This window comes from Contarinia nasturtii, unplaced genomic scaffold (assembly GCF_009176525.2).
Source record: "Contarinia nasturtii isolate CC-2019 unplaced genomic scaffold, AAFC_CNas_1.1 Cnas_scaffold_2617, whole genome shotgun sequence".
Lineage (NCBI taxonomy): Eukaryota > Metazoa > Arthropoda > Insecta > Diptera > Cecidomyiidae > Contarinia > Contarinia nasturtii.
The window spans coordinates 491-13487 of record NW_022199937.1 but is presented as its reverse complement, the minus strand read 5'-3'; the positions used below and the strand labels follow the sequence as shown (position 1 = coordinate 13487).

Below are 12997 nucleotides of genomic sequence, written 5' to 3'. Positions count from 1 at the left end.
CAATGTATTTGTCGTCGTATTTACATAGTCAAGCACCAAAGATTAACGAAAATCAAGTATATTAAATATTTTATTGACAGCCGACTGAAGCGTAAGCATGCCCACTCGTACTAGCGGTAACGCATGTAAAGTACGAGTGCGCATGTCAAGAAGAGTTAATTAAAGAGACAGTTTGATTATAACACACAAGAAGAATAGTCTATTATATATTACACGACTAAATTTACATAACAGGTTAAAGCCTCCGTTCAATACGTTCAGTGAACGCTTAGAGAAAGCATTTGAAAGCGATCTACACAATTATATTCTGTTAACGAAATGCAAATGGAATATTCATTGGCGTTGTATTCTATCCAAAAGAATAGTTTTTGTAACGAAAAAAATAAAGGTTCAAAATCGGCTTACCTCACGTTAGTAAATGTAAGATTGCTAACACCATATGCTTCAATGTTTGTAAATGTAGCTCGATAGCCATCTTCTCCGCCGCCCAGTTGAATATTTATTTCATCGACATTAACTGGTTCAATCTGAAACATCAGGACATTTTTATTAAAATAATGAAAATGACAATCTTCGATCTAAAAGTAAGAAAATCCTACGGAATTCAAAATTCATTTCAACGTATAACATAGAATTGGTTGCTTATATGCGAAGAAGCTTATTAATTTGCGGTGAGGGTAATTAGAGTGTTTTCACTTTCTCTGTAATCAATTTGCATTCGCATGCGAATTAATCGTTCGGGCTGAAAAATGGTGTAAATTGAACGCAACACCATCGTTTTGGTTTTTTATTACCTTACCGCCGTCAAATGGAATCAAGCTGCGTTTGAACTTAAAAAAAAGCAGTTCAAGAGTAAACAAATCAAATTGAGAAAAAAAATAAAAAGTGAATGACAAATTTAGCATCAACGGATGAGTGAAGGAGTACGCGAATAAAAACGTTTAGACCAAAAAAATCTTGACATAATTTACCACTGTATACGTTATTAACCCTCTAGTGCATAGCCCTGCCTTTAGGCAGGGTGTATGAATTATTGTCATTTTATATCCATTTGACATTTGGTTTATGGGTAGATATTTATCTGCAGGCTCAAAAGTGCGTAAAAACGCATGCCATGAAAAAAGTAATTATTATACACTCTCACTGCATTTTTAGAAACTATTTTAAACTAATTAATCCTCAAAAATACAACAACACATATAAAAAAACATCTGTTTTTACATAGATGTGTTGTTGTAGTTTGTATGAAATACAACAACAAATCTATTTGAAAAAAAAAAACCATTTATTTTTGCTTTTACATGCGACCATTTAATATGCTGTTTTTATTCTAGAGCAATCAAATAATAAAAAAATAAGCCGAAAGATTACAAACAACAAGACGAAAATTGTCGTAAACAATGGTTTCAAACATATTGTCTAATGCATAGCCCTGCCTTTAGGCACGATTCGGTTTTTTGCATATTTTTTTTAACCACGCATTTTTTTAGATTTTAATCATTTTTTTAGTGTTATTATCACAACAAAATCAACTAGAAAAAAATTCCCAGCTCTGGGAAAAATTAATGCAGTAGAGGGTTAAGCGAAAGAATTGCTTATAGAAATACTCATGGGCAATGAAGTTTTTAAAGACAAAGAAGAGAAAAGAAACGTATTTATTGATGTTATAAACATAGCAGCTATTGCGTAAAGGTCGTGCGCATGCAGATGATTCAGTTTACAGCATGCGATCAGATTTTATTGATAATGATATTGAATTTTGTCGGCTTAGGTTTTCATTGTCTTGTTTTGATCGTTTTGTTTGAAATCGATTTTGGGACATCCTATCCGTTGACGAAAGAAGATGGCCATACAAAACATTGTGACCGATTGCAACACATTGTCCAAAGTTTATTTTTATTTATTCAATTCATTCTTTTTTTATGTATTCAAATTGAATTTTTATTGCCCGATATGTACGACGCACTGGGTCAAATGATTCATCCATCGCATTTGAATTCTAATTTTATGCAAAACACACTTTTTTAATTTTAAACACAATTTGCATGGATCAGCACCATTGCGAACTCAAACGATACAAGAAAAATTCTGTTTTTAAAACACCATAAAATTGAAAATTAAATAGGTTTGTGTGTCGATGGCCAAACAACGACAATTTGAACAAAACAACAAAAGGGGTTTATGGTTCAACGCTGTAACTGGAAAAGTTGTTCTTACTAAATCGTTTGTCTTCTTTATTCTGCGAATTCTACGCATGACTTCTAGAACACAATCAAACGAAATAACCGTTTTTAACTTACGTCTTCAAAGCCGAGTTCGGGAATTCCAGCTTGAAGCAGACGTGCTAATCGATCTAAAATAAATTTATATTTGTAAATAAAATTTAAAATTATATTTCTAACCATAAATAAAAAAAATTATTCAAATTAAAAAAATTACACACTGGCACTCTTCATTAGGCAGGTATTGACCTCTGGATCATCTCGAGAACATTGATTGACGTAGTAGGCTGTTGTGAAAAAGAAACAGTTTCATTTATAATTGGAGAATCTTCAGCATTCACATTCAATTCGGAATTGAGTTAAACTTACGTTGAAGAGTCAAAACAACCATTGACAAAGCAGCCACAGTCGCTCCCACTAAATATACATATTTCGATTGCATGTTGATTCTTTCTGCAATAATTTCCAAATAATTTACTTTTAAATGCATCGCACAGTTGTTTGCATTAAAATCACACACAATGCTACGAGTTTGATGAAAGTACTTATATGTCTTTGATAGATAATATGTTCTGATGAAGCATTTGGTGCAGTAACCAATAAAGTCTTTGTGATCATCGTCGTTGATGGCATTTTAAAACGATTACAAGGCAAAACATGTTTATTATGATCAGCCTTTCTTTCTATCGCTTAGTACGATCGTTATGTTTTTTTCTCGGATTTGGTTTACATTGTATAAACGGACATTGCCCCACCAAACATGCATTATCGTAGTAATTAATATTTAAAACACTTGCGCTTTTACGGGAAAACCAAAGTAAAAGGCAAATTGAAATTTCGAAGCATGGGCTTTTCTTTGGAGAGTTGTCAACTCATATGTGCTTCACAACTTTTGATTTATTCTCTAACTTTCAAATAAATAAATCAATACGTTTGCCAAACTGTCTTTGACCAATTTCACCAAATTGAGCGCATCCCAAAGTGAAAACTTTCCAGATGTTTTATCACATTCATATTGTTAATATAATATGTTGACATTTTAGAGGAGAATACTGTATTTATTTCACTGTGTGTTCTTTAAACTGATTATTTCAGAGAGCGTGACAGAGATTTCAGAATATTTTAAATTTTAAATATTAAAAAAAACGTAAAAACTCGGCCCCAAAAATTATTACTCACCAAAAGAAAGTTGTAGAAAATATAGGTAGAATCAAACAAAACGATGGACAAAACACAACAAATGGATTTCTTTTACTGGGAATTCTTTCACTTTAACTTTGTTGGCAAGCGCGTCACTCTTTCCATACACACAATTGCGCGTGATAAAATTCATGAAAACAGAGCACACTATAAACACATTAAAATAACGGAATCACACACAAAATGAAATTCACTTGAAGACGCCGACGAGAAGAGTGTATGAGTAATGATCGAGAAAGAAACAGTTTTTTTTTCTCTTAACGTATGAGTGCCCGTAGTGTTTCAACAACGTGAATACTTTCTTCGACGAGGTCTAGGTCACGATTAACCGATGCTTCGTTCCATGCAGCTTATTTTATACGAAGATCGGCGGAAATGCGAAAGAGAGAAAGACTCTGGTGACAACCATATATACAAAAAGATCGAAATGTTCAATCAACGGTTTTCATCTTCATTGGCACGTAACATACGGTTGTTATTTGGTGTTCTTTAGACTGGATAGTTTAAAAATTGATTATTGATATAAAACAAAAGAAAATTGATAGATTTTCGTTCTTTCTATTCGAGAAGGAGAACATCTTAGATCACGAAGACCTCAAAGTTTTGTTGGATCACTACATTTCGCTACCTTTACAATATATGAGAGAACAAATGTAGGCAACTTAAATGGGATTAGAACGAAGCTTTTCGAATGTCGCCTGAATGTTCTTTATCAAGAATATTGAGTAAAACTTGGTTTTGAGTCAAATTTACAATCAAGCGCCCTCAGACGAATACATGACCAATACGTTTCCAAGAAAAATATGAAAAAATATTGCTATTTGTGTCAAATGTACATTTTTATTAGGAATTTTTTGTTTTAATGCATCTTAGATTGAGAATAGAATCAAGTGAATGATTATCAGCAGTCATTCGAGGGTACGTTGAATAATTTTTACATAAAAAATCACGTAAAATCAATAATAATAAAAATAACCGTAAAATTAATTTTGCTTGAATTTTATTTGCTTAAAGTTTATTATCCAAGCCGAATGGGGTTTGAATTGCTTTTGAAAAGAACAATGCGTAACAAATTTTCAAAGAATACAAATGTAGAAAATAATATGATTGATGGTGATGGATAAATATAAACGCTAAATGATTTTTCAACGAATGCCGCCTAATACGCAGTTGTGTTTTGTGATCGAGAACTTAAATTAAAATACATATTTAACGCTAACAATATTTTAGTCAATTCGCATAAAATTATTAGGTTTGTTGATGTTGTTGCCCCATAAATACTTTTAGAGATGCTTCGCCGTAACATTGACGTCATAAAACATACAGCACTTCATACGTCATGTACACAATTGGTGATGATTACAATTTTATGCGATAAAATGTTGTTATTTGGATCACGATCTTGCTCACTTAATCTATCAAGAATGCTTCACGGGGAACGTGCTTCAAATAGTAAATGAAAAAAATAAACATAATGATTACAATAAGAATAAATACAAAACAAAAATAATGTAAAATCCTACCTTCAAGAGTTGATTCGCAATGCCCGAAAATTCCACCGATAATTTCTTCTGCAGTTGCGGTTGCATAGCTTTGAGCACTTCAATACCATTTTCGCGCAAGAACAAATTTGTAGCTTCGGCTGCAATAAAAATTATTTACAAATACAATTCACTTCAATGCGAAAAAAAATGATGCGATGTTGTAATAACATTTCGATAATAATTTAAGCTTACTTAAAATGCGGTTGTTTTTGAACACCTTGGCGATGTGCATGCGCACTTTCTTCACATTCAATTCCATGGCTAAGCTATCGACATGCAAGTATGTTTTGCCATTTTTATCGTCAGTTGAAACTTGTCCTTTTAAATCGGCAATAACGCCATCTAGTACGGCATCAAAATCACCGGAACCACTGGCTGGAATGATCAGCAATACACCTGAACTGGCGTATTTGGCACGGATTGTCAAACGGGGAATTGCAACACGAGCTTCAAATGGCCGATTATTCTCACTCAATCTAATCAAATAGAAAACCACAGATACATTGAAGTTGATTTAATTTGAAGAAAAGGTTAATTTTGTACACTCACTTAATGCTTTTGACAGTAAAGTTGCTTGCTCCGAAAATTTCCATATTTTTTAGATTCACGCGGTAGCCTTGTGGTCCCCCCGTAAGCTGTAGCGAAAGTGAATCCATTATGAATGGCTCAACCGATGGCATCTATTCAAAAAAAATATATATGATAAAATAAATACATCAAATCTCCAAAACTAAAATGGATTCGATATTGAGTTGAAACGATTAATTGCACTGAACATTTTTATGCTAAACGACGTAAAATCGACAATAATATCAATGAATTGCATATTTCTTTGTCTCATCAATTCAATCATTAATCGAATGTGCTTAAACAGGAACTTATAACCATAAAAAATTAAAATTAAAAAAAAAATCCGATCGTATTGTTGAAAAAAATTGTGTATTGGAAGGTTTTCGTGAAAGTAGATTGGACGCAAGAAACAATGCATAGCAATGCATCACGTCAGCAATTATTCGCAATATTCATGATTAACGTAAATATTGCGTACAATGAGGCGAATCTGGCGTGACTTTAATGAATTCACTGACTTCGATAAACATAATAATATTTCATCTCGATGTCTAAATTAAATACAAAATGATCGCGATTGTCGGTTTATTGTTCGTGAGAATTTATGCAAAGAAGGTTTTTATTGAATTTGACTCTATAAATAGATTCCACATCTTAATTAACATCTTAGAAAAACTTTCCACTGGAAACACTCTGATTTAAAGAGCTATTCCTTACATTTTCCATTTGAAATAAATACAAACAAATAAAAGCAACACAGTTTTTGATTCTTGACGTTTCCGCCAACTATAGATTTTATAGTGAATGGAATCTTTTATCCAGGATGTATTATTTACTTCCTAAATAAACGTATCTGGTGATTTCTTTTATCAAGCATGCAAAGATATACACAGTTCAAGACAGATTCAAAGCAAATTGAGATTGATGAAATTTCAATGCATTTTCAACTGCAATCAACAACGTAAAAAGAATTAATGAGTACAGAAAAAAAAGATTGATCGACATACCTCAATTTCTGGTATTCCTTGTGCTAAATATGGTCTCAAGTGATGCAAACTACCTTTTAGACAATCGAGCAGTTTTGGGTCCGATCGATGACATTGGATTATGTATTCAGCTAAACAAAAAAACAAGCAGAATATTGATAAAAAAAATAAACATAAACGTTCAGACCGGTGAGTGAATAAAGGAAAAAAATATGTGCATACGAATGCGGTGATAAAAAAAACAACTGGCGATTGGCAAGTCGATTTGTTTGACTTCGTATGTGAAAATTTAAATCTTTCAACATTTCTTTCAATATTAGAGCTCAGAGACTTTGAGAACATATGCGAGCGCGCAATAAACACATAAATTAATAACTAAACATTTCTTCATATGATTCAAAATTCACATCAGACTTGCGTTTGGCTCAAACACATTGCAACAAAAAGCGATAAGGCTACGGACAACAGAAGACAAGTAAAAAGAAACTTGAATGGAACTATTTACAAATTGCAATCACAAATTTTCGTTTGGCAATCTTCAAAAGAAAAAAAAAATATCATAGAAAACACAATTTTTTGTGTAATGCAAACAACTTTCCATAGTGTATTATTGACTTCGAGAAAAAATCGATTTAGAAAAAAAACATAAACGTCTCTAATTTAATGCAAAGACAATTTACCAGCTCCTAAACAAATGCGGGCTATGTGTATGTCACTAAATCTCTCACAACGACTCGTATCCAAATATCATAATTATCTAATCATGTCGATTCTCCGCCAATTTTGATGAGTAGGGCAGACTTTGTGATCACCGCACAGCAAAATAGAAAATAAACTGAGTTGTTTTGAGCCTCGTGCGCAATGCAATGCGCAAATTGTCACGCAAATCTACCGAATTACATCAGTTTCACAGTCTGGTGTGTACAATGTGATGTGTGCTGTGCACAGCCTGTGCTGCTCTCAATTCTCATACGATGTATGCACAAGCACAACGATGCTGTGCTCATATATGCGATTGAAAAAATCCTCCATCAATGTATTAATATGCACACGAGATAGTCGATTGACACAATTTATGATATCTCTCTATTTCTCTTTATCGAATGCAAGAATTATTATCGAACTAAAAGTGTGTGCGAAATGAAACACCTCAAACTGCAATGGGACTTGTTGTACGTGCGAGCGCATGTAGAGAGTGAATCATTTGAGGTGTCGATTCATGTTTTTAATTGACGCTATCAAACGATTGACCGGCAAAACGTGTTTTCCAAACGAGACAGCACTCTTATCACATATTATCGGAGAAATAAAATACCTCGAATCAAATGCAATTTTAATTATAGGCCTACTACTTCGAGGCTGAAAGAACATCTGGGCCGTTTCGTGTTCTGAATGGCAATTTTATTAATTTATTTGAGCATGAATTCGATTGAATTAAATAAATAAATCGACACAAATCAGTTCTAATGCTTCGCCGAAGACAGAATAAAAATGATGGTTCAAACAAGATCGATAAAATGAATGGTATTTATGGTTATTGACCCATTGAGTGCTACTATAAATGTGCATTCAAAACGGAAAATTGCGTAAATGTCATTCTATCGTTAAAAAAACTCCAATCGAACAACCATGAAATCGAAATTGGATAAGCATAAGCTTGCCAAACCGGAACGATTGGTTGGAGCAATAAATGCATCATGTTTACCGGCGAGTAAAAAAATCGACTTTAATTAGCAAAAATGTGGGAATTAATATTACTGCCTGAAAAATGAATTAAGTGTACATGTACACTGTATGTGCATTGAGCGACTTCTTCCGAATGGAAGTTTTTTTTTGAATGGAAGTACAAGTTTAAAATGGCAATTTTAACGGTCTCACATACATGTGGCTGCGACAAAAAATGGCTAAAATTCCATAAAGTATATAAAACCAGAATCAGTTAAATGAAGAAGCAAAAACCGATTGCCATTCGCATTCTATATGTTTAACTTTCGGATCGATTCTATACATAATTTTTCGTCGTATTTTTTTGAGCGGTTTTATTTGAAATTTAATGTCGATTTATATTTCTCAACAATTTTGGAATTAAATTCCAATTTGTCTTGCACTCTCCGTCTGCCATGTCATGATACTCTCCGCTTTTGGTGCAGCATTTGGTTTTTGAGATTAGCGCTCAAAACACGGTTACTTTTCATACGTCAATCCGTGAACTATTATATAACATATATTCTAACTACATTTACATGCGCGTCAAAAATCAATATTTTTTTTATCGTGCAGGCTGCAAAGTGCATGTATGATGTTTGATGCCAATGCATTTAAACTCATGTTTGAAAAACTGATGAAAACGAAACACTGTTTGGCAACCAAAAAAAAACATTTACTGCTTTTTTGATGTTCATTTAAAGTTCGAAATTCGATTGCATATAAACGAGAGCGGTTAAGGTAAACATGCGCGTTGCGCGCAAACTGAATTTTATATCTGGCAATTCGCGATCTTTGTGTAAAAGTGTGTGCGAACGCACACACATAAATTGACCAATTTCCTGTGACTGCGAAACGAATGGGCGTAGATCCGGTCGACAAGTTCATTAAGCCAAACTTTAAACTAAGTTCTTTGGCATTAAATTGCAGTGTCAAGTCATCATCAATTTATTAAGCAGAATGGTTGTAAACTTAAATAATAAACATACAAAAAAATTATCAACCATTCTTCGAAGGCTTGTTGAAAATTCGAATGGTTTGCATTTATGATAATAATCGTTTGAAATTGAACTTACATAACGAGCTTTTTAGAACCAGTTTCTGTGGATGATGCAATTTAACGGTGTTCTCTTCAAAAGCATTTTCATTCAATTTTTTTTCATGATTTACTTGAGCAGGTCTTTTTTTTAATTTTTCGATTGCAAAATCGTGTATCGTGTTTTAGTTTTTTTTTTTCAAATTCTACTTCCAATTTGTGAATTAAACTAATCAAATGCAACACATACAAAAAAGAAAAAAACGTGTGCGCTTGTCCTTGATTCCATTTTTTTCTCTCTAGACTTGTTGAATATAATTTTGCGCCGAATACAGAGTGAATGAATGAACTATGAAGCGCGTATGTGCTCGAGTGCTACTCGGTCATTTACGTCAATTGAAAATCACAGATTTTTATAACAAGATTAATTCGAGTGGTTATCATGCAAAGATTCTGATAACAATTTAATTGCTTTCTTGAACGGAACTTCCCCAAGGTTTTTTCCATGTTCTTTTACACTGTTTGTTGTTTGCTTATTTTTCATTGACAATTCAGATCTTTAACGACATACATGGAATTTTATGCATCAAAAATATGTGTCATTGTTGTTTGTTATGCCGGGGATTTACGTAATAAAATGTTCGTTATCAAAGTTCAATTTTTTATATTTGTTTGCCTTTCAAATTATGCAAGATCTGAGATGATATTGAGTCTTCACTTGAAAACGATGGACAAACTGAAAAATTGCATTGAACCCCTTAACAAAATAGCATACGATCATCAGATTGTGCAAATTTGCAAAGTACACAAACTGATGATTCGCAATGGATTTGCACTATTATTTATGCATTGACGATAACGAACGTCGAACTCTTGTGATCAAGTTTATATTGAAGTCAGATGTTTTCCGCAATTTATGTTATAAATTTATTAATTTATTTCAATGATATAGCTTGCATTGGTTTATGTCTCAGCGCGTCTACAAGTGAAAGAGAAAATGCATGCAAAGCTTCCTTTACCAATAAATACGTATAATGAATATATCTTGCTTTTATCAGAGCAACATACGACGCAGCATAGACGCGAGTTATACAATCGGTATAGGAAGTGAAGAATCACGTCTAACGTGAACTGAAATACAACATATACAAACTGAATATTTTTATGTGTAAGCGGCTTTTTTAATTTCAACTAAGAGAAAAGTGAATTGATTTTCAGATTGCATCATCAAAACAGGCGAGTGTATATAAATTTCAAAAACCACACAATTTACGTTGAAAAAATTCACACACTGAATACAATTTTTAAGCACAGATCAACACTTTTTTTTGAAACACGCCTTTTGCTGTGGTTCTTTGTTTGTCTCTTTAAAAAAAATGATTTCCCAATTTAAAAATGAAATTAAAATAGAAAATATTTTTTTACTTACGGACATCAGATGCAGCTGTAGACAGAGATATTGCCAAAGTGGCTACGATGAATAAGAAACCCCACATTTTTATAGCTTTTAAAAATTTTATGAATTAAAAAGAATCTATTTTTTGAGAAAATTTGATTTTCAAATTGTAATACTTTAAAAGTTCGATTGTTTGGTAGACAAAATTTCTATTCAAAATGATCTATGATTAGATTGAGATTGTTGAGAGTTGAAGATCTCGACTGCGACTGAGTAGCCACGAGTGTTTACAATGATTTTTAAGAGCCAAAAAAACTACCACATTCAATCAGTTTGCGTTTTATGTTCAGACACGGTTTTTTTTCTGTGAAGGAAACAACGAGCGCATACAAAAATCCAAAGAGTAAATTTTAACCGAATGAGAGAAAAAATAAGCATACCAATGAAATCGAAATGAACCACACGAAACATACTACAAAGACATGCTTACTAGACGATGTATTGTACATAGCTGCCACTTCAACAGATTCAGTAAACACACGGCGAATAAATAAAAACAACAACCCAAGCTACTATTCGTATGGTGGTAGCCAACGTGAGTGAGTTAGTTAGACAACGATTGAACAGTTCTCTGTCAAAAGATATATGCCAATTTACTTATAACTTCTTCAAAAAAAAACCAGACAATATATTGAACTAACTGGTCAGTTGAGTTGACAGTACGTTAGCCAGCTAAATGGACTAAAACAATAAAAGTTATTGTTATAATGAACAATCAATTCTATTAAAACAAGAAAAGTGATTCATCATTAAAACAATAACGTCTATTCTTTTAGTCCATTTAGCTGGCTAACGTACTGTCAGCTCAACTGACCAGTTAATTCAATATATTGTCTGAAAAAAACTACTTCACAGATTTGCGGGGAATTTCTTCATTTGATTGAAACCAAATGCAATCGAAAGTGATTCGCTGTGTGAAAGAAAGAAAGGAAGAGTGAGCACAGAGAATTTATGACAGTATGGTCGTAGACGCGACATTTGATTTTAAATGATGAGCGGTGTTTGCTATTTACCGATTCACTATACAACTAATGAATGACAAACAAATACCAATAAATGAACTCAACAGAAGGTTTTTAACATGTGGTTTTAACGCATATCTGAACGAAATTCATTAGAACTGAATATAATTTTTTCAGCTCGATAAGGTTCAGTCAGATATTTTCAGTCGGAAGGAGTTGTTTTATTTACTGCGATTTTTGTGATGGTAATGAAGAAAAATGACGTATTTTCATTTTTACATTCATACAGCTCCAGCCTCTTTGGGTTTCTATGAAGTTTTTTCTCTCTTTATGATAATAATAAAAATGCAGCAAAAATGAACAAACTGACATGGTTAAAGTGATAAATTTAACTTTTTTTTTCTTTCGCAGTAAATCACACAGGTACAACAAATCACAAAAGTTGCACATGGTCACCGATGTTACTTTGTTTAGTTTAATTTTATCTTAACTGAGTCTGAGATGCATTGATCAGTAGCGAATCTTTACGCTTAAATATTTACTGTCGATAACAAAATGATTCTCTCGTCGATATGTATTGTTTGCCGGTGACTAATTTTATTTGCTGAATGAATTTTCATTTGTTTGCACTCATACACACACACACACACTAAACTTAGACTGTTGTGTATTTCTTCTTCTAAAAAAACTAGTTTCAAGATCAAACCAGCTAGGAAAGATGTACAAATTTCTCTCCATCATATTGTTGATTGGTGATTAGAAATTTACGTTAAATATTGGTTGAGATGATAAGATATTACTGAACACGGAAAGGAAACAACTCGTATCAATCAATAGGCGTCTAAGTGTAACTGGTTTCACAGAACTTAATATTCTATATGTTCAATTTATTTGGATAACAATTTACAAGCAGATGAAAGGTACTTGACATTGAAACGGTTTAGTAATCTGAATATTGTTTTGAGTGTGAATGTTTGCATGCAAAACATGTTTTAGTTTGGACGTAACAATAAAGGTTCAACAAGTTCGAAAGAAATTCTGTATGAGATATGTTGAAAATTTCAGTCAAAACACGTATCGATTCAAGAAATAGACTGGTTTCTTAAGTGTAAATATATATATTTTGTGCAATGAATTGCCTATTTTATGTTTGGGAGATATACAAAATGTTGGCATTGATTTTTCCTTGCTACGGCATTCAAAAGCGACAACTCTATTCATAGTTGCTTTGAAAGACATCTACAACACCAATTTTAAGCGTTGGACATTGAGATTTTAAAGTTGAACAATTATACATCCGAAAAAGTTTCATGCAAA

General features: G+C 32.7%; 2 protein-coding genes across 2 annotated transcripts; both read right to left on the bottom strand.

The window, feature by feature from the left end:
- Window positions 1–171: 171 nt before the first annotated feature.
- LOC116348681 lies at window positions 172–3757 on the bottom strand. Its single transcript, XM_031779749.1, has 5 exons — window positions 3402–3757; window positions 2592–2675; window positions 2444–2509; window positions 2301–2353; window positions 172–527 (listed from the first exon to the last, which is right to left on the bottom strand). Exons 2-5 carry the CDS (start codon window positions 2662–2664, stop codon window positions 402–404), a joined length of 318 nt encoding a protein of 105 aa, XP_031635609.1. The 5' UTR covers window positions 2665–2675; window positions 3402–3757; the 3' UTR covers window positions 172–401.
- Window positions 3758–4405: 648 nt separating this feature from the next.
- LOC116348682 (protein takeout-like) lies at window positions 4406–10936 on the bottom strand. Its single transcript, XM_031779751.1, has 6 exons — window positions 10692–10936; window positions 6544–6653; window positions 5516–5646; window positions 5159–5442; window positions 4946–5064; window positions 4406–4865 (listed from the first exon to the last, which is right to left on the bottom strand). Exons 1-6 carry the CDS (start codon window positions 10756–10758, stop codon window positions 4833–4835), a joined length of 744 nt encoding a protein of 247 aa, XP_031635611.1. The 5' UTR covers window positions 10759–10936; the 3' UTR covers window positions 4406–4832.
- Between the last annotated feature and the right edge of the window lie 2061 nt (window positions 10937–12997).